Here is a 24,765-nt window from a genome sequence, read left to right as displayed (position 1 = left end):
ACTGGGAAATATGAATTCCTTTTTAGGACACCCATATCAAATATTCCTTAGCTGAAATGATGCAGTTTTCAGATCTAGAGCTATAATTTCAGGAGTAAGTCTGGGCTTTCATTTTTGTAATCAAGTTGGCAGTAGTAGCTGCTATAGCAAATAAAGCAAATAAAACAAATAAATTGTATGGGGATGTTAAACTGCAACCTCTCTCTGTACCACTTGATGGAGTCTAAAATTCATTCTTAATTAAACCCATTCTTCAAATACTGCTTCTACTGTTATGTGCGCACTTGTTAGAGTCCTAATTTCTTTACTTGGGATACCTGACTGGATTCCTCTGAAATTATCTGTAGAGTGGAATATAATTGGCATCTTGGCAGAGACTGAGAGATTTTGAAATTTCCATTCCCTATATATACTGTCAGCCTCATAGTTGGTTCTGTTGTTAGATGATGTATGTTCTCCATCTCAGCACAAAGAAGGAAAAAAAATGAAGTTAAGAGCTCACTATACATTGACCTAGAGCTGGAGGGAGCTAAGAGGACACCTAGTCTAACTCCTTTATTTTACCCAGGAGGAAACTAAACCCCATAGAGGGAAAATGACCAAAACCCAGCTCTTCTGATTCCAAATCCATGTACTATCTGACTCTCCATGCTCTTTTTATTTTCTGATAAATATAGCCCCATTTAGAGCAGGGTAATAACATGAATATCATAGCTTCTTTGAGAATAATAGTTAAAAAAATAAAAGTGTAAAAAAGTTTAACCTGGAAATATTATGTATATGTATATAAATATATGGATATATATATAGTATGCTTATGATTATATCTATATCTATACATATGTAAACATGATTGCTTTATGAGATAGTAGGAAACCAGAAAAACATTGTTTATACATCAAAGCTATCATGGTTGCTGGCACATTATTCTAATTTATGCAAAAATAATTTGGATGATGGACATACCTGCACAGCAATTACGGATAAAACTTCTACTGAGATTCGATTAAATTCGTCAAAGCATCCCCAAGCCCCTGTTTGGGCCAATCCTTTGTAGATGTTTCCACAGGACTAGAGAAGACCACAATCAGAAAACACAAAAACATTAGAAAATATCTGCAAAGCAGTCACAGAGGGACCCAACAGTAGAGTCTCATTCCAAGCTAGTGAATTCTTTTCTTATTCTATGGCACTCATAGTCTGTATTGTCCCAGAATGAGCATCTCGAGCTTTCTGGAAATCCGGAGAGAAAAACTATTCATTTCAGGCTAGGAGTAGGCTCAGTAAGTCCAAAGTTGCCCAAAGATACTCTTTTCAGATCTAGTCCTGGTTCTTAAACTTAGTAGTATTTACGGGAAATAAAACAGGGGTCTTCTCCAAGCCTAGTTTTGGTCCAGATCACTTGGGACTACCATCTATCTTGAAATGAAATACCTCAAAACTGACCTTCTTTCTGAATAAAGTGAGGCATTCATTTTTAGACCACTGGGAGCTGATTCAACCCAAATATCATCCAGTAATACCTTTTTTTAAAAAATTTACATAATTTTATTATATATATTTGTTTAAATAGCAAATTATACGTAATAGATTTGCAATTTCATGTGCAATCATCTTTTTTATTGTACTATGGAAATTATTTTCACTATGGAAATTTAATGTATTATGGAAATGCTTGTTTTATTCCATAAATTAAAAAGAAAGAAACATCCTGAGATGGTAAAGATATTAAGGGCTACATTTTGAATTCTGGTTGAGCATTCCTGCCTTTCAGACCACTGACCATTGTACCACTAACTCAAGCAGTGGCTGGCAATTATTAAGATGGAGGGAAATACATAGTAATCATAACAGTGAAAAAAACTTTCAGCAAATTTCTCTGATAAAGACCTGGTTTCTCAAACTATAGAGAACTGAGTCAAATTTAGTAATACCTTTTACTCAACTATCTCACTCCAAACTGGTTTAGAAGGTAATGATGTGTAACTAACAAAGTTTTTTTCACTAGGGCAGGTGATAATTTATGCTGAGTGAACATCATTTTATTCCCCAAAATGGAGATGTCACTGCCACGAGGAAGAGGCAGACTGGGGGAAAAATGTATGGGCTGATGTTTGGTACTCATTTACGTGGCAACATATAAAGAGAAAACACCCAGACTGACACACAGATCTACCATACCATCGCAGACTTTTATCATGCCCAGTAGGACATGTTTGACTTAAAATGGACCTAAGGCCTCCACAGTAATGGTTGTGGGTCTTGTGACAATGTATGGCATATGTCCATTAGGTCTGCTACTATCAGCAAGCTGAAACTATTCACACTCTTCCTACTCACGTTGTCCATTCAGCTTTCAGGTTGTACCGAATGAAAACCTCATGTTAGAGGTAAAGGATATAACACAATGCTCAGCTCAGGAAAGGAGCACCTCGTACAAAACCTTCCAACATGAACACAGAATTTTATCTCTTAGAGAAGCAGGTGCCTAGAATTTGGATACGCACCTTATAATCCATTTGCTCAGAGCAATTGAAGACATATACCATGATGCCCAGTGCTCTGCCCAAGTCTTTGGTGGTCTCAGTTTTGCCTGTCCCTGCAGGGCCTGCAGGTGCTCCTCCCATAATCAGATGGAGGGATTGGGTCAGAGTAATGTAGCATCTGTAATGGGACCCTCGGTTATTTGAAATTCTCTTGACACAAAGCCCATCTGACATTTATATTCTTTAGTTGTAATATGATGTCACCCCCCCCAAACCACAATAGGTAATAGTATCTAAGGAGGCCCACGAGAGAAAAATGGGCTTTCATTATAGCAGGAAAATTTAGATTTGACATATATAAGCATTGTGGGCATATTTTCTTTGAAGTTCACAAAATCCCAAATTTGGAAGAGATCTCAGAGCTCATACCAACCTAAATCTGAATAGGATTCCCCTCTACAACATATCCCAAAGTAATCATCCAGCCTTTTGTCCAAAGACCTCTAGGGACAAGGGAATTCATTACCTCCCAAGGTAGCCCATTTCCTTTTTGGATTACTATGAGGAGAATTTTTCTTTATATTAAGACCAACTCTACTAAAACTTACTCTACCAGTTATTACTAGTTCTGCCTACTAGGGCCAAGAACAAGAAGTCTAGTCCACCTACCACAAAACAGCTCCTAAATACTTGAAGGCACCTCTCATGTACCTCCTATATCTTCTTTCCTTTAGGCTCAACATCCCCAGTTCATCCAAATGATCCTCATATGGTGAGACCAAAATGTGGTGCTAAGAACTAAATAAAATTCTTAAGACATAGGCATGCATTAAGCATACCTACGCATACGTTGGTTTTTAAGAATGGGTATTATTTCAAGGAAATGTGCAAAATATGTAGCTTTTGAACAGTACACTCTATGACCATTGGACATTTTGCAGTGGCTGTTGGTATGAGGGAAGTCAAGTATATCAAGTGTGCCTAGAATTTCAATTATGGTCTCACCAGGGTTCAATAGAAGTATCAAACAGGATATGCCCTTATTTATTTGAGATCCTGCCTGATGCAAGGCCCTTGAACAAAGTGATCTCACTGGTTATCTCTTCTAGCCCTATGACAAATCCAAGCAACTGCATGTTCCATACCTGTCAGTGAGTGGCGTGATTACCAGACGGGGAGTATTACCCAAATATTCATAGGAATATCTAATTTGAGCATCACAGATGTTGGCAAAGCAATGTTTATTTTCCTCATCCCAACGATGCCGAAGCTGAGACTGCCAGGTGAAGGCCTGAGAATTTTCAACCTAAAAGGGGGAAAAATTATTTTAGGAGGAGTTGGGAACTCTGAGAAGCAGGCCTGACATCTAGATAGTAGATGATGACTGAATAACTGGCTTAGAAAAGAGCAAAACTGGGCCTAGAGCTTTACCTATAGAAAGACTGAATTCTTAAGGCCTTATAGTTCCCTATTTCAAGTGCTCCCCTCCCCACTTCTTACTCATTACCCTCGCAATCACTCCAAGGTCAGGAATCATTTTTGAATGCTTTCATTTTTTTGGGGGGGGGGGTGAGGCAATCTGGGTTAAGTGACTTGCCCAGGGTCACACAGCTAATAAGTGTCTGAAGCCAGATTTGAGCTCACAAAGATAAGTCTTCCTGACTCTAGGCTTGGCACACTATTCACTGAGCTACTAACTGCCCCCAGAATGAATAATCCATATACAGATAACTGGGAGTTAATTTTGCCTCTCAGTAATCAATTTACCTGTTCAGAACTTGGACAAATTTATGTGGTGCCAAAAATCCAGATGGAAACTGAAAAATTTGCTCAATTATTTAGATATACTTTAATATTTAGATGTTTAACACCATGTAGAAAAAAAATCATTTAAAATTTGATGGAATTTTGCTATTTCACCTTCTTAATTTCTTCATTTATAAGGTAAGGATAATAATAACCTCTTTAATGCCCATCAATTGGGGAATGGCTGAACAAGTTGTGGTATATGAATGTAATGGAATACTATTGTGCTATAATACATGATGAGCAGGCAAACTTCAGAAAAACCTGGAAAGACTTGTATGGACTGATGCTGAGTGAAGTGAACAGAACCAGAGAGAACATTGTACACAGTAACAGCCACGCTGTGTGATAATTAATGTTGATAGACTCAGCCCTTCTCAGCAATGCAAGGATCTAAGACATCTCCAAAGGTCTCATGATGGAAAATACTATCCACATCCAAAGAAAGAACTGTGGAGTTTGAATGCAGATCAAAGCATACTATTTGCTGTTTTTTTCCTCTGTTTTGTTTTGCTTTCTCTTTCTTGTGGTTCCTCCTATTGGTTCTAATTCTTCCTTACAACATCATTAATGTGAAAATAGTTTAATAGGCATGTATATGTATAGCCTATATCAGATTGCACACCATCTTGGGGAGGGAGGGGAAGAAAAATTTAAAACTCAAAAGCTTATGGAAGTGATTGTTGATAAATCAAAATAAATTAATAAAAAAATCTCTACCCTTACAAGATTGTTGTATGAAATAAAGTGCTGAAAGTGCTTTGAAAATTTAAAGACATATATAATATTATTACTATAATTATTAGGTAACCAAAAATAAATGTAATTAAGAAAATACTGTAAGGTCATAGAATGATTTATTGCTTGGAGAAGTAATTTTCAATTTCCTTGCACTTTAAATAAAACATCAACAAAAGCTATGCAGTTAAATATTTTAAAATTATTTTATTCAATGCCTACTACTAATGGCACCAAATGACATGAGACTGATTTAAAATCTTCCATTTTTAGGTCAGCCTCATTATGAAGCTAACAACCTTGTGAAACAAATACTTAGAAGGATATTATTGTGATCAATTCTCAATATTTATTAAATTCTCAGTCATGTAAAACACTGTGTTGGGCACTGGACACAGAAAGATAAAAAGAATGTAGTCTTTGTTCTAATCTATTGGAGAAATCTTGTGACTCTCCTCATTTTTCAAAAGAAGAAACCAAGGATCAGAGATACAAAGTGACTTGCCTAGGATGTCACTGGATAGTAAGTGGAACAGCTGGAATTTGAACCCAGACCTTCTGAACGTAAATCCAGTGTCATCTCTACAATACCAGAAAGCATTTTATAATTTGGAACCACCATTTTGGTCTCATGATTGATTTTAGCCAATGTAATATACACCACGTGAAACCAACACAGATAGTGATGAAGACCAGTTTGCTAATACTTTTTTGGCTAATACCTTTTTCTTGGTTGAGCTTTTTAGAAGTCACACATCATGGAATTGCAGGATTCTACAGAGCATAGTTTGATAAATGCCTAGATGAGAAAAACTGGGAAATTCTATGTCTCTCAGTCTGAGTGTCTGACCTTTAGTGAGTCAATGAGCCACTATTGGGGAGGGGAGGAGCTCATCCTAGACCGCTTCCATTTTAATTATTTAATTAGTAATTAATATAATTAAATTAAAATTAATTTAATTATTCTTGTTAGTTAAGCTCTGGGTTGTGGTTGTTGTTGTTGTTCTCTACCCCCAACTCCCACAATCCAGTTGACTACAGATTCTGTTGTCTCTTCTCTCCCTAAATCCAGCCTCTTGGAGACCAATGAGATACTTGCCTCAGAAGTACCCTGCTCTTTTGGGACATTACTGAACCTGTAAACATCAGTAGAATGACCCTGATATTCAGAGGACCTGCCCAGTCGACTCCGGGAAGGGAAGATGAAGGGGAGCACGCACCTTGGCCAGAATCATCTTTGCAACAACATCTCTGGCATGTACATCAATGGTACAAATGGTCATAATCTTCATTCTATCTCCTGGACTTAAATTCCCAAGAAGCAGTGTAATCAGTACATTCAGCTGACTGATCTATGGAAACAAAGACATTTTCCCACAGAACATCAAATGATACCCTCCAATAAAACAATCAATTGATGAATTAATACTTAGGGAACTTTCACTCTTTGCCTGTCACTGTGCTAAGACTGTGTGTGTTACAACAAAGTATAAGGCCTAGAAATCCTTGTTCTCAAGGTATGTTATATACACACAAAGATATAATGACATAAGTCAGAATATGGTGAGTACTAAATAAGTTGGATAATCAGAGCCCTAACTAGGGATTTTCTTTCCACTTAGGGACAAGACAGTTAAGGAGGTGGTCAGGGAAGGTAGCAGCAGCATTCTCTTGAGTCCAACTCTAAGTGCTATTGCCTTAGGTGTGAAGGAGATGGGCTGTCTCACCCAATGTGGGGAGAAGGTTGGCCCTGGGTGCTATAATGATGGGACTCTGAATTGTCACATGGTACCAGGCAATATAGGACTGTGAGATAAAGAGAAGGGATGATGGATGCTGAGGAAAGGAAGCAGATACTTCTCCTCTCCCCTCTCCCCCCATGTTGGTACCCTGGGACAAATCCCCATTTCCCTGTACTAGTTACAAATATGTAAATGATAAGCACTAAAGAATATCAGAAGACTGATCATAGGATTTAGAGTTTAGAGATTAATAATCCAACCCTTTGATTTTACTGAGGCTCAGAGAAAGTTAAGTCATTTGCCCAAGACAAGTGAGTGAGATGAAAGATAGTACCATCAATTTCTGACAAATGGCCCACCAAGAATTACAAAGGAAAATACTGAGTGGTGTACCTGTTTTTTGTTGTAATCTTTAATCGCATTTTCATAACCTTCTTCCAATCTTGCAAATGCCATTCCAACTTCTGTTGTCCACCAGATTTGAGTGCATGTCAAAGCAATCTGAAAGTTAAAAGTCCCCCAAACAACCCCACATGCCCAAATGACCAAAGAGTCAGGAATAATTATTTTAAACAATATACATTTTAAAAAGCATTATATATCATTATATTTTTTTCTTTGGCATGAAAATAATAAAATATACCTATAAAGATGTTAACCACCACACAAGCTCATATTTATATGGCACTTTAAGGTTTATAAAGTGCTTTCCTCACTGAGAGGTAGATATGACTATCCTCATTTTATAGATTAGGAAACTGAAGCTTTGAGAGCTTATGTGACTTATACCATTGGGACACATAGTTAACATGTTTCAGAAATGGAATCTTGGTTTCTTAGAACCCCAGGTATAGTCCTCTTTCCTTTACATCATATTGTATGTCTCACTGAATCACAATATTGAAAGGGACCTAAGAAAACACTGCTGCAGTGCATAGAACCCTGGACTTGGAGTCAGAAGACCTGACTGCAAATTTTACCTCAGTAACTCACTAACTGTATGAATCATTTACTAACTATGTGACCCTGGGCAAGACAATTAACATCTATCTATTTCAGTTTCCTTATCTGTAAAATGGGAATAATGGCACCCACAGTTGTTATGAAGATCAAATTAGATAACATGTATAAAGTGCTTTGCAAAACTTAAAGCTTTATATAAATTCTAGCTTCGGTCAGTATAACTCTTACCCAAACAACTCTTATCCTTCTATAATATCCCTGACAATTGATCATCTAGCCTATACATGAAGAGCTCCAAGGAAGGGGAAATCTACCCCCTACTAAGGCAGCCCATTGCATTTTTTTTTTTTTAGCCCATTCCATTTTTGGATAGCTGTATTAGGAAGTTTTCCTGACATCGAGACAAAATCTGCCTCTTTGCAACTCCCACACTTTGCTTCTAGTTCTGTCACTTAAAAGATAACAAAATAGTATGAACATTATGATTCAAACCAATGAAAGTGTGACTGAAATTTACAAAGTCAGTCATTGTATTCTGTACCTGGGCAGGATAATCAAAAATCCATTGTTCCCGTGGCTTTTCCTCGTATGTTACCACGGCCTCCGGGATTTCGTGGCGGAGCGTCGCACACATTCGGTCAAGCACTCTATTTAGCCAGACTTCAACCTGGTGATAGAAACCAATCCCACTAAATTAGGGGTATCAGCAAAACTCTGTAGACTGTTTTATTTGGCCTGTTGTCAAAAATTACTATTTATGATGAAAGTGAAGCTCAGAGGGAGCAATGAATAAACGATGGAGACTCTTTGTCATTAAATATGAAAGACTCTGAGAAAGTCTCTTAATCCCAAGAACTTCATCCTTGGAAACTGAATCATAGATAAGGGATTAGATTCTTCTAGAAGATAACTGTGTATTGACCTGGTAGTTGATGAAGTAAATTGTGCTTTCAGAAATTCAAGGAATAGAGAAAGAAGAAAGAACCTGGTAGCCCTGGAACTCTAACGACTTAATGCCCTGATGTTATGTAGATAGGCTACATTATTCCAACCTACTTCATGGTGGTGATTGCTGTAACCTACACACATATCTTGGGTGTAGGGACCTAGAGGATTTTTAGAGTAATCAGAATGAACTACTTTAAAAAATTAATACTCAGAGACAAAACATTTGATAAGAACAAAAATATATAGCTTGCAAATACTACAACAATTTTACAAAGACTTCTTTAACCAATTTAAAGTGTAGAACTTCTGAGTTACTTCCCCAAATGGTAAACCCTCTTGACAAAGGATTCCCAGAATGACAACTGCTCCCAAGGTTCAAGTATGGTATCATTATTCTAAAACTACAGTTCCCATGTCTCATGACTGCTCCTACAGGTCTCTTCTTCAATTGGTGAGTTTTCCCCAGAACCTCCATTTGGGGGAAGGGCTTCATATCAGCTATCTCTCATTCTCCAGACTTAGTCACCATGCTTCTTCACGGGTAACTCCTTCCACCCTCCCCCTGCTTTTCAGCTCCCCTTTTATGTATTGTCTTTCCTCCATTATACATCTTGTACAGGAGACTAGAAAATAAAAAACAAACCAAAAGAAAAGCAAAACTAGAAAAAAGATTTCAAACAAAATTATAATGTAAAATTTCATTGAGCAAGGAGCAAAAGTGTACTTCAAAAAGAAAACAGAACTCTGTATCAATATTACAGCAACAGTTCTCCCCAGTAGTAGCAAAAATGTTGAGGTAAATTCAACTACAAATTCAAATCACCATAGGAAAAATGAAATAACAGGATAAAATGTTTAAAATATAAAATAAAATTGTTTCATTTATCTTCAACAAGCTAAAAAAGAAATTCTGCTTAAAAGCTCCTTGAAAGCAAGGGCTGGTTTTCTTTTTGGCTTGTATTTGTATGCCCAGAAGTTAGCACACTGACTGACCAGTGTGCCTCTCCTAAACAGTAATGCCAATAGATAAGATTAGCTTTTAGTAAAGGTGTTTACTCAGATGGCATAGCAAGAATAGTAATTATAAAACATGAATCCCATAATCCTTGGCCACAAATATACACATCACCTATGAGAAGTGAGGATCCATATGTAGGATACCCATATGGCCAAAGGCATCTCGAAGTTTCTGGTACTGAAGGGCCAGGAAGTCCTTTCTCTCTTCATAGGGTTATCACAATAGGGTTATCACATGGGATTCCCAGAATCTGCTCTTCTCTAAAATCTCACTCTGAATCACCAAGGCTCATACTCCTTGAAGTCACTTCCTTCCTCAGTCAAATGACCCCTTCTTCTTTCCTTCTTTCCTTCCTTTTTTTCCAGCAGCCACTCATTGACCTGGCTCCAGTGTTCATCATTGCTCTGTTTCTGACCTATGCTAAGTCACCCCTCCTTAAGCAACCTGATGGTTCTGTCCAGCTCCTAATGGATAACCATACTGGTGCCAAATTTAGTGCAGACATCCAATCAGCTTTAGTCTTACTGCAGCTGAGAACTCTTGAACTCAAGTGATTCACCAGCCTCAGTCTCCCCAGTAGTGGGGACTATGGGTTTGTCCTTCCATTTAATTTCAACTGCACTAAGACTTTTGGGACACCCTACATAGGAGACTAGAAAACAAATTACAAATTGAAAGAAAACAAAAACTAGAAAAAGATTTTCAAACAAAATTGGATCATAAAATTTCTCTGAGAAAGGAAAAGTATATTTAAAAAAGGAAACAAAACTCTGTATCATCAACATTACAACAACAATTCTTCCCGATAGTAGCAAAAATGCTGAGCTAAATTCAATTTCAAACTCAGAGCATCATAGGAAAAGTGAAATAACAGAGGATGAAATATTTTAAAAGTAAAAAAATTGTTGTAGTGAGGTGATCTTCAATAAACAGGGAAAATCCTGCTTAAAAGAAGCAAGAAATGGGGGCAGCTAGATGGCACAGTGGATAGAGCTCTGGCCTTCAAGTCAGGAGGACCTGAGTTCAAATCCAGTCTCAGACACACAACACACAACACGTACTAGCTGTGTGACCCTGGGCAAGTTACTTAACCCCAAATGCTTAGCAAAAAGCAAAAAAAACAAAAGACGCAAGAAGTAAAAAATAAAACAGAGTTCAAAAATAAAACTCAATACAAATTTTTGCAAAAATAAAAAAGTATATCCCAACACAAGCTCCCACTTCTAGCAGTGGTGGTATGCTTTGAAAAGTATATGAGGTAGAAGGTAAAAGATTAGTGAGCAAGAGAGCTTCCTCTTGGTTGATTCCCACGTCCCTTCTCTCTTACTCCCCCGGGCTTGGGGTTTCTGCCAATCCTTTTCCTCTGGATAGGAAGTCTCTCCTGTCAAGCACAGTCTCAACCTCTGAGGGTTGAGGAAAGAGTATATAGCGGATAATGGTGGATTAGGGGCCGCCACCCAGGTGAACTGTTGCAACATTCACCTCCAAACAACTTTAAAATAATGCCTCAAATAAAATTTCAAAGTAGCAGAGCCAACAAAAGGTTTGGGTGAGACATTTTTCTGGCCTAAAAAACTCATGAGATTAACAGGAGAAGTCTATGGCACCTGGGCGGAGGACCATCTAGAGCCCACACACACTAAGGCAACAGCAGCAGCAGCAGCTTTGGGAACCCTCAGCCCAGAGATGGTGAGGAGAGAGTCAGACAACTGTTCTGAAAGAGATTACAGGGGATCCTTTGGGTATAGTTGGCACTAATTGGCAACTCTATTGCCCTTTCAGAGCTCTGGGTCACAGTTCAAGAATGAAGAGGAGGGCATGTTGTCAGTCACAAGGGAGAAGGGACTCTAGTCACAATATCAAAGCAAAGAGGAGTGCTAGCATTTGCAGCTGTAAGAGACCAGGAACCCTTCCAGGAACACCTTTCCTGGGTGACGACCAGGGCACGGCCCAGGAAAGCAGTGACCATACTTCTCCCAGAATCATTGGAAACACCAAAAACTTGCAGACCCCCCAGAACTAGCTCTGAAAACAGCAGCAAGGAAAAACGTGAAGCCTGGGTCAGTGCCTCCCCACTCCCAGTTAAGCAGAGACCAACTTTAACATAAAATTCAAAGCCCAAAAATAGGATGGAAAAATGAGCAAACAACAAAAAAAGAAATGACCATAAAAGGCTACTAAGTTGGCAGGGAAAACCAAGACATAAACTCAAAAAAAGATAACAATGTGAAAACAGCTACCAAAGGCCTAGCCGTACCAAATCTAAAACTGTATTATAAAGCAGCAATCATCAAAACTCTTTGGTACTGGCTAAGAAATAGAGGGTGGATCAGTGGAATATTACACAAAACATAGTAGTCAATGACTATAGTAATCTACTGTTTGATAAACCCAAAGACTCCAGCTTCTGGGATAAGAATTCACTATTTGACAAAAACTGCTGGGAAAACTGGAAAATAGTATGGCAGAAACTATGCATAGACCAACATGATACCATAAGCAAATTAGGAGAGCAAGGAATAGTTTACCTGTCATATCTATGGAGAAGGGAAGAATTTATGACCAAACAAGAGATAAAGAACATTATGAAATGCAAAATGGATCATTTTGATTACATTAAATTAAATAGGTTTTGCACAAACAAAGCTAATGCACCCAAGAGTAGAAGGGAAGCAGAAAGCTGGGAAACAATTTTTATAGCCAGCGTCTCTGAAAAAGTCCTCATTTCTAAAACAGAGTCAAATTTGTAAGAATACAAATCATTCCCCAATTAATAAATGGTCAAAGGATATGAATAGGCAGTTTTCAGATGAAGAAATTAAATCTATCTACAGTCATATGAAAAATGCTCTAAATCACTATTGATTAGAGAAATGCAAATTAAAACAACTCTGAGGTACTACCTCACACCTATCAGATTGGATAATATGACAAAAAAGGAAGATGACAAATGTTACAGATGTGGGAAAACTGGAATACCAATGCATTGTTGGTGGAGTTGTGAACAGCTCCAACCATTCTGGAGAGCAATATGGTACTATGACCAAAGGGCTATAAAACTGTGCATACCCTTGGATCCAGCAATATCACTTATATCACAAAGAAATCATAAAAAAGGGATAAGAACCCATATGTACAAAAATATTTATAACAGCTCTTTTCGGTAGTGGCAAAGAATTGGAAATTAAGGGGATGCTCATCAATTGGGGAATGGTTGAACAGGTTGTAGTATATGTGTATAATGGAATACTATTGTTCCATAAGAAATGATGAGCAGGCAGATTTCAGAAAAACCTGGAAAGACTTGCATGAACTGATGCTGAGTGAAGTGAGCAGAACCAGGAAAACATTGTACACATTAACAGCAACAATGTGCGACGACCAACTTTGATAAACTTAACTCCTCTCAGCAATATAATGATCCAAGACAATTCTAAAGACTCATGATGAAAAATGCTATCCGTATCCAGAGAAAGAACTATGGAGTCTGCATGCAGATCAAAACATACTATTTTCTCTTTTTTTTTCCTTTCTTGTGGTTTTTCCAGAACAGAAGTTCTGACTCTTCTTTCATAACATGACTAATGTGAAAATATGTTTAATATGATTGTACATGTATAGCCTATATTACATTGCATGCCATCTTTGGGAAAGAGGTGAGGAGGGAGTGAGAAAAAATTTGGAACTCAAAATCTTATAAAAATGAATGTTGAATAGAGTACTGGCCCTGGAGTCAGGATAACTTGAGTTCAAATTCGGCCTCAGACACATAACACTTACTAGCTGTGTGACCCTGGGCAAGTCACTTAACCCCATTGCCTAGCCAAAAAAAAAAAAATGAATGTTGAAAACTAAAAAATAAATAAACAATAATAAATAATAAAAAGGAAAAAGACCAAAAAGACAGCTACCAAAAAAGCCTCAAAGAAAAATGCTAATTGGACCCAAACCCAACAAGAATTCCTGGAAGCGTTAACAAAACAAATGAGTGGTAGAAGGAAAATTTGGAAAAGAAATGAGAGTGATGCAAGAAATTTATGGAAAGAGAATTAACAGCTTGGTAAAAGAAGCACAAAAATACTGAAGAAATACCTTAGAAAACAGAATTGGCCAAATGGTAAAAGAGGCACAAAAATCCACTGTAAAGAAAAACTCCTTAAAAAGTAGAATTGGCCAAATGGAAAAAGAGGTACAAAATCTCACCGAGGAAAATAATTCCTTAAAATTTAGAATAGAGCAAGTGAAAGCTAATGACTCCATGAAACATCAAGAAACAATAAAACAGAGTTAAAAGAATGAAAAAAAATAGAAGAAAATGTGAAATATCTCATGGGAAAAACAACTGAACTGAAAAATAGATCAGGGAAAGATAATTTAAGAATTGTTAAATTACCTGAAAACCATGATAAAACAAAAAGAGCAAGATATCATGTTTCAAGGAATTATAAAGGAAAATTAGCTTGATATCTTAGATTCAGGGGGTGAAATAGAAATTGAAAGAATCCACCTGCTGATCACCTCCTGAAAGAGAACTCCTAGGAAATTTATAGTCAAATTCCAGAGCTCCCAGGGCAAAGAGAAAATACTTCAAGTAGCCAGAAAGAAATAATTCAAATATCATTGAAACACATTTAGGATCACACAAGATTGAGCAGTTTTTATGTGAAAGGAGTGGAAGGCTTGGAATATGATATTCTGGAAGTCAAAGGAGCTAGGATCATAACCAAAAACAACCTACCCAATAGAACTGAGTATAATCTTTCAGGGGAAAAGATGGATTTTTAATGAAATAGAGGACTTCCAAGCATTCCTTATGAAAAGACCAAAGATGAACAGAAAATTTGACATTCAAACATAACTCAAGAGATGTATAAAAAGGTAAACATAAAAGAGCAATCATAAGGGACTCAATAAACTTAAACTGTTTAGATTCCTATATGGGAAGATGATACATGTAATTCCTAAGAACTTTATCATTCTTAGGGTAATTAAAAGGAGTTTACATAGTCAGAGGGCATGACTGTGAGCTGATTATGTTGAAATGATATCCCTCAAAAAATGAAGGGGTAAAAAAGAGGGATGCACTGGGAGATGGGAGAAGGGAGAGGCAAAATGGGAAAAATTTTCTCACAAAAAAGGGATACAAGAAAGAGCTTTAACAATGAAAGGGAAAAATATGTGGAGAGTGGACAATGCTTAAAACTCATTCTCATTGAAATTGGTTCAAAGAGGGAAGAATACATATATATATATATACACACACACATATATATGTATATATATGCACACACTCAGTTGTGTATAGAAATGTAACTTATCTAATAGGGAAATAGGAGAGGAAGGGGATAACAGAAAGGTACATGTAGGGGTGGATGATAAAAGTGAAGGCAAATTAAAGGAGGTAGTGTGGTTACTAGCAAAATAGACTCTTGAGGAGGGACAAGATAAAAAGAGAGTGAGAAAGAAATAGAAGATAATGGGATGGAGGTAAATACACAGTTAGGAATCATAACAATGAATGGGAATGGGATAAGCTCACTCATAAAATGGAAGCAGACAGCAGAATGGATTAAAAACCAGAATCCAACAATATGTTGCATACAAGAGACACACTTGAAACAGAAAGACACACACAAAGTTAAAATAAAGGACTGGAGCAGAATCTAATATACTTCAGCAGAAGTAAAAAGAGGCAGAGGTAGAAATCATTATCTCAGACAAAGCAAAAGCAAAGATAGGCCTAATTAAAAGAGATAATCAGGAAAACTACAATATACTAAAAAGTATCATAGACAGTGAAGTAACATCAAAATTTTTACAAGCAAGTTTCTCTGATAAAAGCCTCATTTCTCAAATATATACTGAGTATAGAACTGAGTCAAATTTATAAAAATAAGAGCCATTCCCCAACTGATAAATGGTTAAAGAAAATGAACAGGAAATTTTCAAAAGAAGAAATCAATGCTATTTACAACTATATGAAAAAATGCTCTAAATCACCATTGATTAGAGAGATGCAAATTAAGACAGCTCTGAGGTACCACCTCACACCTATCATAAAGGATAAATGCTAGGGGGGATGAGAGGAAAACAGGTGCACTAATGAACTGCTGGTGGAGTAGTGAACTAGTCTATATTCTATATTCTAACTAGGTCTATATTCCAAAGAGATCAAAAAGAAAGGAAAAGGACCTATATGTACAAAAATACAGCAGCTGTTTTTGTGGTGGCAAAGAATTGGAAATCGAGGGGATGCTCATTAATTGGAGAAGTGCTAAACAAATGGTGGCATATAAGTGTGATAGAGTACTATTGTGCTATAAGAACCGATGAGGAGGATAGTTTCAGGAAAACATGGCAGGACATATATGAACTGGTACAAAATAAAGTGAGAAGAACCAGGAGATCATTATATACAGTAACAGCAATGTTGTAGTGATGATCAACTGTGAAAGACTTAGTTACTTGGATCAATACAATGATCTAAGACAATTCCAAAGGAGTCATGATGAAAAAATGCTAGCCACCTCACAGAGAGAACTGATGAACTCCGAGGGCAAATTAAAGTATAATTTTCTTACTTTCTTTTTCTTGCTTCTTTTTTTTTTGAAATATGGCTAACATAGAAATATGTTTTGCATGATTTCACATGTAATTGATATCAGATTGCTTGCCTTCTCAATGGGTGGGGAAAAGGGTGGAAGAGAGGGAAAGAATTTGGAACTCAAAACTTAAAAAGAAAAAAAAAGTTTAAAATAAATATATAATAAATTGGAATATGTGAAAAAAGAAAGAAAGTTTATACTGGTTTCCATTCTGACCACATATATTCATCTCCAACTTGCATGCCTCTTTGGCATTCCAAATAACACTAATCAGAACCATCTTATGCCTGCCTAATGACAGACTGCTAGGCATATTTGGTATGTGAACTTACCTGTCCTGACAAGTCACATTCCTTATCAAAGTCTACATACTCGTCCTCCTTGCTATACATTCCCAAGCCTATTTTCATAGGTTTCTCTTTCTCATCTAGTTGGAATTTCAGTTTACACAAACTATCAAAGAGTTTGGACAAATGGTGGCCAACCTAAGCAAGAGAAAACAAATCACATACTCTATATTTTAAAGTTTTAGCAACACTTTTGGTTGTTTATACAAGTTATTTCTCAGTATATCTCCATCCATTGAACCCTCCCTTGTAACAAAGAAAAATTTTCAAGCATTACCAAGTGACAGAGTAATCATATCTGACAATATAACATTCCATACCTAGGACCCTCATAATTCTTCTGAGAGGGAAGTGGAGTATCACCTGTTCTAAGGGACCAGGAAAAACCATTGTAATTCATCTGTTTTCAATTGCATTTTCATTTTATTTACATTATTTAATGTTTAATTTGTCATTTAGTTTATTTACATGAATGTAATTATTGCATATATTATTCTCTTGGTTCTGCTTTTTTCCTTTTTCCTCAATTCATATATAACTCCCCATGTTTCTCTGAAAATCTCATATCTAGAGGCAGAGACGGGGCATGGTGGAGAGAGTGCTGGACCAGGAGTCAAGAAAACTTGAGTTCAAATCTAGCTTCAGACACTTACTAGCTATGTGACTCTGGGCAACTCACTTAACCTGTTTGCCTCAGTTTACTCAACTGTAAAATGGGTGTAATAAGAGCATCTACCTCCCATGGGTGTTGTGAAGATAAAAAGAGACATAATATATTTGTAGAGAACTTTGTAAACCTTAAAGTACCATATAATGAATTGTTGTTATTAATTATCATCATCATCATCATCACCACCATCATCATTTCTTAGCGTCATAGTACCATAGGATCACAGGTAGAGAGGTGGAAAGGACCTGAGAGTCCAACCCCCTTCATTTTTCAGGTAAGGAAATTAAGACACAGAAACCTTAAACGACTTACTCGAGGTCACACAAGTAGTAAGTGTTTGAGGCAGGATTTGAACTCAGATCATCTGACTCCAGAATCGTTACTCTTTCCATCGCTACTTTATGTTATGATAACGTTCTATTACTCAATATATCACAATTTGTTCAGTCATCTCCCATTAATAGGCACTCATTTGTTCCTAGTGAGTTGTTTGTTTGTTTGCTACTACAGAAAGCGCTACCACAAATATATTAATATATATTGTACTTTTATTTTGCCTTTGACCCCCTTAGTCAAAGGAGTATAATATTGTCACATTTTATAATATTGAGAATAAGGAAGAGGCAGCATCCCAGGCTGTACAACCAGCCAGCAGGGAAGCCTTTAGAAACCAGGGTGACCAGAACTCAAGTCTAAGGTAGGACTTGGGATTGTGCTACATAGGAACTAAGAGAAAATGTGAACTTAATCCCCTTTTTCTCCTCCAGAGTATGAGGTGGTACAGGGAGGGATTATGCTTCCAGGTCTTGAGCCTGAAGAGCAATAAAGCTATTATATTACCTACCTCTACTGGGTCATTTCCATTGGATAAAATGTCTAGCAGGTCAGCAGAAGACACAAAGTAGAACCTGGGAAAAGCCAGTCTTTTTGTCTCTAAGTATTCTGCCAAAGCCTTTTCACAAAGTGCCAAACTAGAGGAGAAGAGAAAAGAAGGCAACTTAATTATTCTGTAATATGTATTTTTCTTTTTTTTTTTTAATTCTTTTTCTTTGGTGAGGCAATGGGGGTTAAGTGACTTGCCCAGGGTCACACAGCTAGTAAGTATCAAGCGTCTGAGGTTGGATTTGAACTCAGGTCCTCCTGACTCCAAGGCCGGAGCTCTATCCACTGTGCCACCTACCTGCCCCCATATGTATTTTTCTACTCTTTTCCAGAAATCACATTGGACTGATAATTGCAGAGGTGCATAGCTCCATATTCACAAAGCCGATTAATTAAGGGAGGCTGGATTAGGTTCTATAAGTACATTTATCTCTCTCCATGTAGTCCCTTGAAATCAGATTTGGAGTGATAGAAAGTATACTGTTCAATATCGATATTAAATTTTTAGTCTGCTAAAATGAAATTTTTGTAATTCAGTTAAAATCAACATGCATTAACTGCCTATTATGTGCTGTCCACTCTGCTGGGCACTAGGGATGCTGGTCCTTTAAAGTCAAGACAAGGATCTTGTTGTTTGTCCTTCCTTTCCAAGAGGACCAATGACATCATCGGGTGATGTCTGGACTTGCACATGAACTGGATTTAAGTGAGGCAGAACTATACAAAGTCATCAGCCTCACTCTTCTTTGCAGAGTCATCTAAGTCCAGTGGCAAGACAAAAGTCAGAACAACAAATCAGGGGCCGGGATGCAGTGGATGACCTTGGTGTCTTTGATGTCTGTTAAGCACCTAATGTGTGCCTGGGCACTATGCTAAGCCCTGATCATACAAAGAAAGGCAAAAAAAAAATCCTCCACAATTTCTGCTCTCAGGGAGCTCACAGCCTAATAGGGGCTGGGGATAGGGACAACATGCAAATAACTATGTACAATTAAGGTATATATAAAGGATTACTGGAGCTACTCAATGGAAGGAAGGTACTCGCGTTAAAAAGAACATGGAAACAAAAATGAAATAATCCCTGCCTTTAAGGAGCAGGGGAAATGCAAGAACAGCAATTAATTGCAAATGAACCAGAACTAAAAGAACTGAATTTATTAATGATTTTGACAAAAAATTGTCAGAGAATTAGACCATCATAAAACTGGCTAACTCTGAGCTAGCTTTTTTTTTTTTAGTATTCAGCCTTTTGATGTTTGTTGAATGCCTCCCTTAGCAAAGGTCCCAATGCTCACCTTTTTTGCAGAGACTCAAGCTGTTTATAAAGGCCTGGCTTATTAGTTGCTTCGATAACATTGGGTGTTTTGATAGCTTCTTCCATTAATTTCTGTGGAGAAAAGACATTCCATCAGCGAATTAGGAGCCATGGGCCAGACATGAAGTAGATTGACCCTTTACAAAATCAAGATGCCAGTGCCCTGGAGGAGGAGGTCATTCCACCATTGGATGAGGATGTGGAATCCATTCTAGAGCCACCTGCTGCTGGGGAGAAGCCAAAAATTCCTGCCTCAGGTCTTGATCTGGGGGACATCGAGCCTTTGGAGGTGGGGTAGTGAAGGTAGTCAGTTACTTAGGATGCAGCACACAGTGGATGCAAAGAGGAATACTTGTACATATTTTTATCCAGACTTGTGATTGCATTCCTTTCCAGCAAGGAAACTCCCTTTACTAATTCAGATCAGCAAATGTTATGTAACTTACAATTTTATTTTTGTTGTTTAGTCATTTTTCAGACTCTTTGTGACTCCAGGTGGAGTTTGTTTTTTTTCTTTCTTTCTTTCTTTCTTTCTTTCTTTCTTTCTTTCTTTTTCTCTCTTTCTTTCTCTTTCTCTCTTTCTCTCTCTCTTTTTTTTTTGTGAAGCAATTGGGGTTAAGTGACTTGCCCAGAGTCACACAGCTAGTGAGTGTTATGTGTCTGAGTCTGGATTTGAACTCAGGTCCTCCCAACTCCAGGGCCAGTGATCTATCCACTGCACCACCTAGCTGCCCCAGGTGGAGTTTTCTTGGCAAAGATTACTGGAGTGGTTTTGCCATTTCCTTCTCTAGCTCATTTTACAGATGAGGCAACGTTAAGTGACTTGCCCAGGGTCACACAGTTATTAAGTGTCTGAGGCCAGATTTGAACTCTTCCTAGCTTCAGGGCTGGCACTCTATCCACTGCTTCACCTAGCTGCCATTTGAGTTGTACAGAATTGTCTGGCAGTAGTGAGAAGTTGTAACTTGATAGGAGTTAGTATGTGTTGGAAGCAGGACTCAAACCCAGGTCTTGCTGACTCTGAGGCTGGCTTTTTTTTTTTTATTTTGTGGTTAATTTATTACATGTTTTGTCAAAGGCTGAAAGTGTTAAATAGACAGGAACCCAGACAAGAAACAGTTTTCACACTTTGCCTAGAGTTGTTAAGTGTGACTTGCCCATGGTCACACAGCCTGTAAGGAGCAGACACAAGACTTGAACCCATGTCTCTATGTCACCCTGCTCTATAAGAGGGTTTTCAGAGATCATCAGAGTTGTAAGGGAATTAAGAACCCATATGATCCAACCCATATCTGAACAAGAATTCCCTCTACATGAGACCCAGTAAGTAGCCACCCAGATTTTGTGAAGCTCTCCAGTGATGGCGGAGCCACTATGGCAGCTTATTCCACTTGAGGATAATTCTAATTGCTACTAAGTTTTTTTCCCTTATATCAAACCTGATTTTAGCTCTTTGTAACTTCCATCTTTTGTTGTGACTATTCATCCTAGCTCCACTTTCCCCCCCATATTGGTGTTTTTTTTTTTTAACATGCTCAAGGAGGAGCGTTTTTGCTCACCTTAAAATCTCGATCAATTTCATCAAAACGTTGTGAATCCTCAGGGAGTTGAGCTCGAATGTCTTCAGACCCAATGAAGATACTCTCCAAATGGCTCCAAGTTCTCTGCACTTCAAACCAGATGGAAATGACAGAGTCGGCTGTTGACAGCTTTTTCTGCCAGCTTGTCACCTCTTTCAAAAAATGGGCAAGATACTTGGAAGTCAGCAAGGTTTGAAGCTGCACTTGGTTGTCTTCCAGAGTTTCAATCAGAGTTTCATCTGATTTCAGCATCATGGTTCCAGTTCTGTGGTGGGGTTCATGTTCAAATTCCATGGTAGACCAGGTACTATCTAGTGTTTTCAAAACCTTTTAATTAACATAAATAAACATACATCAGTTTACCTAGCTCCTTTTAACATGAAACTTTGCAATGACCCCAAGCATCTCTGGAATCATTCTACTGTTCTCTAAGAAAAATAATAATATCTGACATCTAAATTGAGTGATTATTCAAGTTATAAAGGGCTTCTTTACTTTATTCATTTATTTGCTTTTTGGTAAGGCAATCGGGGGTTGACTTGCCCAGGGTCACACAGCTAGTAAGTGTCAAGTATCTGAGGTTAGATTTGAACTCAGGTCCTCTTGACTCCAAGGCCAAAGCTCTGTCTATTATGCCACCAAGCTGCCCCTCTTAACTTTTTTTTTTTTGGCTAGGCAATGGGGTTAAGTGACCTGCCCAGGGTCACACAGCTAGTAAGTGTTATATGTCTGAGGCCGGATTTGAACTCAGGTTGTCCTGAATCCAGGGCCAGTGCTCTATCCACTACACCACCTAGCAGCAACCCCCTCTTTACTTTATTAAAAGACATACTTACCTTAGGTTTCCTTTAATTAAGAATTTTCCCAATGACTTTAAATGTATATTAACATATCACTGACTACTTAACCAAATAGCTTAAATAGAAGTATTAGGAACCCCAGCAATTTGAAAAGCAGAAATGAAAATGAAGTATCTTTAAAGACATAATTGGGAAAATAGGATTCAATCTATTTAAAAATTCAATTTGCATACTTTCTAGGAATATATCTCTTGCAAGTGAGCTAGTCCTTGTAGCTTGAAAATAAATTCTGCTTCTCTACAGAGGCAGGAAGTTCATTAGTGTCGCACTCCACATGTTTTCAGACTTTTTTCAATAAATTGATCAGTTATACTGAATTTTTTCCTTTTTTGCCTTTAAAATATTGTTTATTATATGAGATAACCTTCTGGGAAGGGGGTTGGAAGGAATACTGGGGAACTATGGTGATATAAAAAACAAAAAATATTTAAAAAGTAATTAAAATTAAATTCTGCCAGTGTTTTTCTAATTGGATGGGTAAAATGAGGCACAGTTCAACTGCAGCTTATTGAAAAGATATGTGAACATTGAGCAACAGATGAAATGACATTGAATTCCAGTGCAACTGTTGGGATAGTCTGATTTTAAGGAGAGAATTGGTCCAATGGAAAGAGGGTTGGGTTTGGAATCATATCATTAAGGATCAAATCTCATCCTCAGACTCTACGCATGGGACTTTGTGCAAATCACTTTTTCACTTCTTTAGGCCTCAGTTTCCTCACCCATAAAATGAGGGGGTTTAACTAGATGACCTCTAAGGCACCTTTGAGCTTTAAAGCCATAGTCCTCATTTAGTTGCTAAATCATACCTTTTCCATCCCAGACTCCTTCACAGCCTTGTCTACAATACCATGAACCTCATCTTCATATTTGTGTAGATTCAACTGTAGTAAATCTGCCAAAGTAGTTTGGTCGGACATTTCAAATTTCACCTAGGACCAAAGGTTATTTCCAAGGTCATTAATGTTTGTCATTTCCAAGGACACACTGTTTATCATTCTATAACATCTAAAATCTAAAGAAATTCCTAGCATTTGAATACTTCAAAGAAATAGATTAATCAACTGAAAAATAAGTTCGTTCATTTGTCAACACTTTGAACCATGACTTATGTTTCTTTGGATACCCAACACTTCTTATAGTGCCTTGAAAATAGTAGATATTTATGTAATGGATAGAACCCTGAACCTGGAGTCAAGAAGATCTGAGTTCAAATCCAGTTTCAGACACTTACAAGTTGTGTGATCTTGGGCAAATCAATTGACCTGTGTCTGTCTCAGTTTTCTTATCTATAAAATGAGCTGGAGAAGAAAATGGTAAACCACTCCAGTATCTTTAACAAGAAAAGCCCAAATAACTTGTAAACTCCAGTGGCTTCCTATTGCCTCCAGCTTCAAATACAAAATGCTCTGTTTAACATTCAATGCCCTTTATAATCTACTTCCCACCCCACCCCCCTTTCCATTCTTCTTACAGCTTACTTGCTGCTAAGTATCTTTGATTTAGTACACCAAGATCATCCTAGGCCTCCTAGATGTTCCATAAACAGCCCTGGCATTTTCACTGATTGTTCCCCATGCCTAGAATGCTCTCCTTTCTCTGTTCTACCCACTGACCTCACTGGCTTCCTTTAAGTCCCAATTAATATCCCATCTTTTACTGGAAGGCTTCCTCAACCCCTCTTAAATCTAGTACCTTCCCTCTGTTAATTATTTCCTGTTTATCTTGTATATACCTTGCTTTAAATATATTTGTTTGCATGTTGTCTCCCCCATTAGATTGCAAGCTCCTTGAGGGCAGTGACTGTCTTTTGCTTCTTTTTTTATATTTTCAGTGCTTAGCACAGTGCCCGGCACATAGTAGATGCTTAATAAATGTTTATTAATTGATTGATGTATCTGAGGCTGGGGTTATGGGGCTTACTTTTGTCTCTGATAAGAGTTATTAGGGAAGAAGCTTTATCCATTATTAATGTTTTTATCAAAGACATTATATTAATAGGCACAAATGGCTGACAACAGGAAATATAGCCAAAAGAATGGCAGTCGCTGACTATTCTTGGTCTAAGTTTCAAGGTGTACCTGTGTCGCCTGCATGAGCTGCTGCCAGTGGCGGTCCCTTATGGCTGGATTCTGTAGCTCACTCACAGCTCGGAGGGATGTGATCATGTTTTTCACAGTATTATCCAGTCCCACAAAGGCATCCCAGGCCCTCATTTCTTTGTCTAAACTCCTTACATCTTTAGCAAACTTCTTACAGTCAAAGTCCATCTGTTCAACATTAATATCTTTCCACTTGGTAGTCCTCCAGTCATCAATGCTGGCATTCACCTAAAATGAGAAGAGTCATTTCACATAGCACCTTTTCAAGGGAAAATTCACAAGGAGACAAATATGTGTAACTGCTAGGATCACAACAGAAATAAAAGTTAGCTCTTTTCATCGAGGGAAGGGAATGGTCTGGAATTCCCTTTTAAAATTCTATGTTTGGGAGCTTACAGCATTATAAGGTAACATGAGGTTAATGGCTTATTATATCTGTCCTCAGCTAGAGAAAGATTCTCTAACAATGGACCAAGGACTCAAGTTCCCATCTAGAGACCAGGAAAAAACTTCCCCGTATATTGTTCTTCTACAAGGTTAAACCACTAGAGCTATCCCATTCCTCACTCAAACTGCAAAGAAAAGGATATAAGGAATTACATAGGTCTGGGTAGACTACACTTCTATAGAGAAAAAGAAAAAAAATCGGTAAAAAGAAAACAGATTAGCTGAAGGGTTCTTAACCCATTGTGGTCCCTTTTGG

General features: G+C 37.6%; 1 protein-coding gene across 1 annotated transcript in view; it reads right to left on the bottom strand.

The window, feature by feature from the left end:
• Window positions 1-24,765, bottom strand: part of DNAH17 (dynein axonemal heavy chain 17) — a 220,544-nt gene that overhangs the window by 128,206 nt on the left and 67,573 nt on the right. The window contains exons 25-36 of the mRNA XM_027850181.1: window positions 24,042-24,290; window positions 22,770-22,892; window positions 21,080-21,427; window positions 19,501-19,592; window positions 18,168-18,294; window positions 16,639-16,791; window positions 8,277-8,402; window positions 7,166-7,273; window positions 6,251-6,382; window positions 3,632-3,792; window positions 2,508-2,664; window positions 967-1,071 (exon numbers count right to left, since the gene is read on the bottom strand). Of these exons, the coding sequence (XP_027705982.1) occupies window positions 967-1,071; window positions 2,508-2,664; window positions 3,632-3,792; window positions 6,251-6,382; window positions 7,166-7,273; window positions 8,277-8,402; window positions 16,639-16,791; window positions 18,168-18,294; window positions 19,501-19,592; window positions 21,080-21,427; window positions 22,770-22,892; window positions 24,042-24,290 (1,881 nt within the window). The remainder of the gene's footprint in view (window positions 1-966; window positions 1,072-2,507; window positions 2,665-3,631; window positions 3,793-6,250; window positions 6,383-7,165; window positions 7,274-8,276; window positions 8,403-16,638; window positions 16,792-18,167; window positions 18,295-19,500; window positions 19,593-21,079; window positions 21,428-22,769; window positions 22,893-24,041; window positions 24,291-24,765) is intronic.

Source organism: Vombatus ursinus, unplaced genomic scaffold (genome assembly GCF_900497805.2).
Source record: "Vombatus ursinus unplaced genomic scaffold, bare-nosed wombat genome assembly UNPS02008996.1, whole genome shotgun sequence".
In the NCBI taxonomy this organism is placed as follows: Eukaryota; Metazoa; Chordata; class Mammalia; order Diprotodontia; family Vombatidae; genus Vombatus; species Vombatus ursinus.
This window is presented reverse-complemented; position numbering and strand designations above follow the sequence as displayed.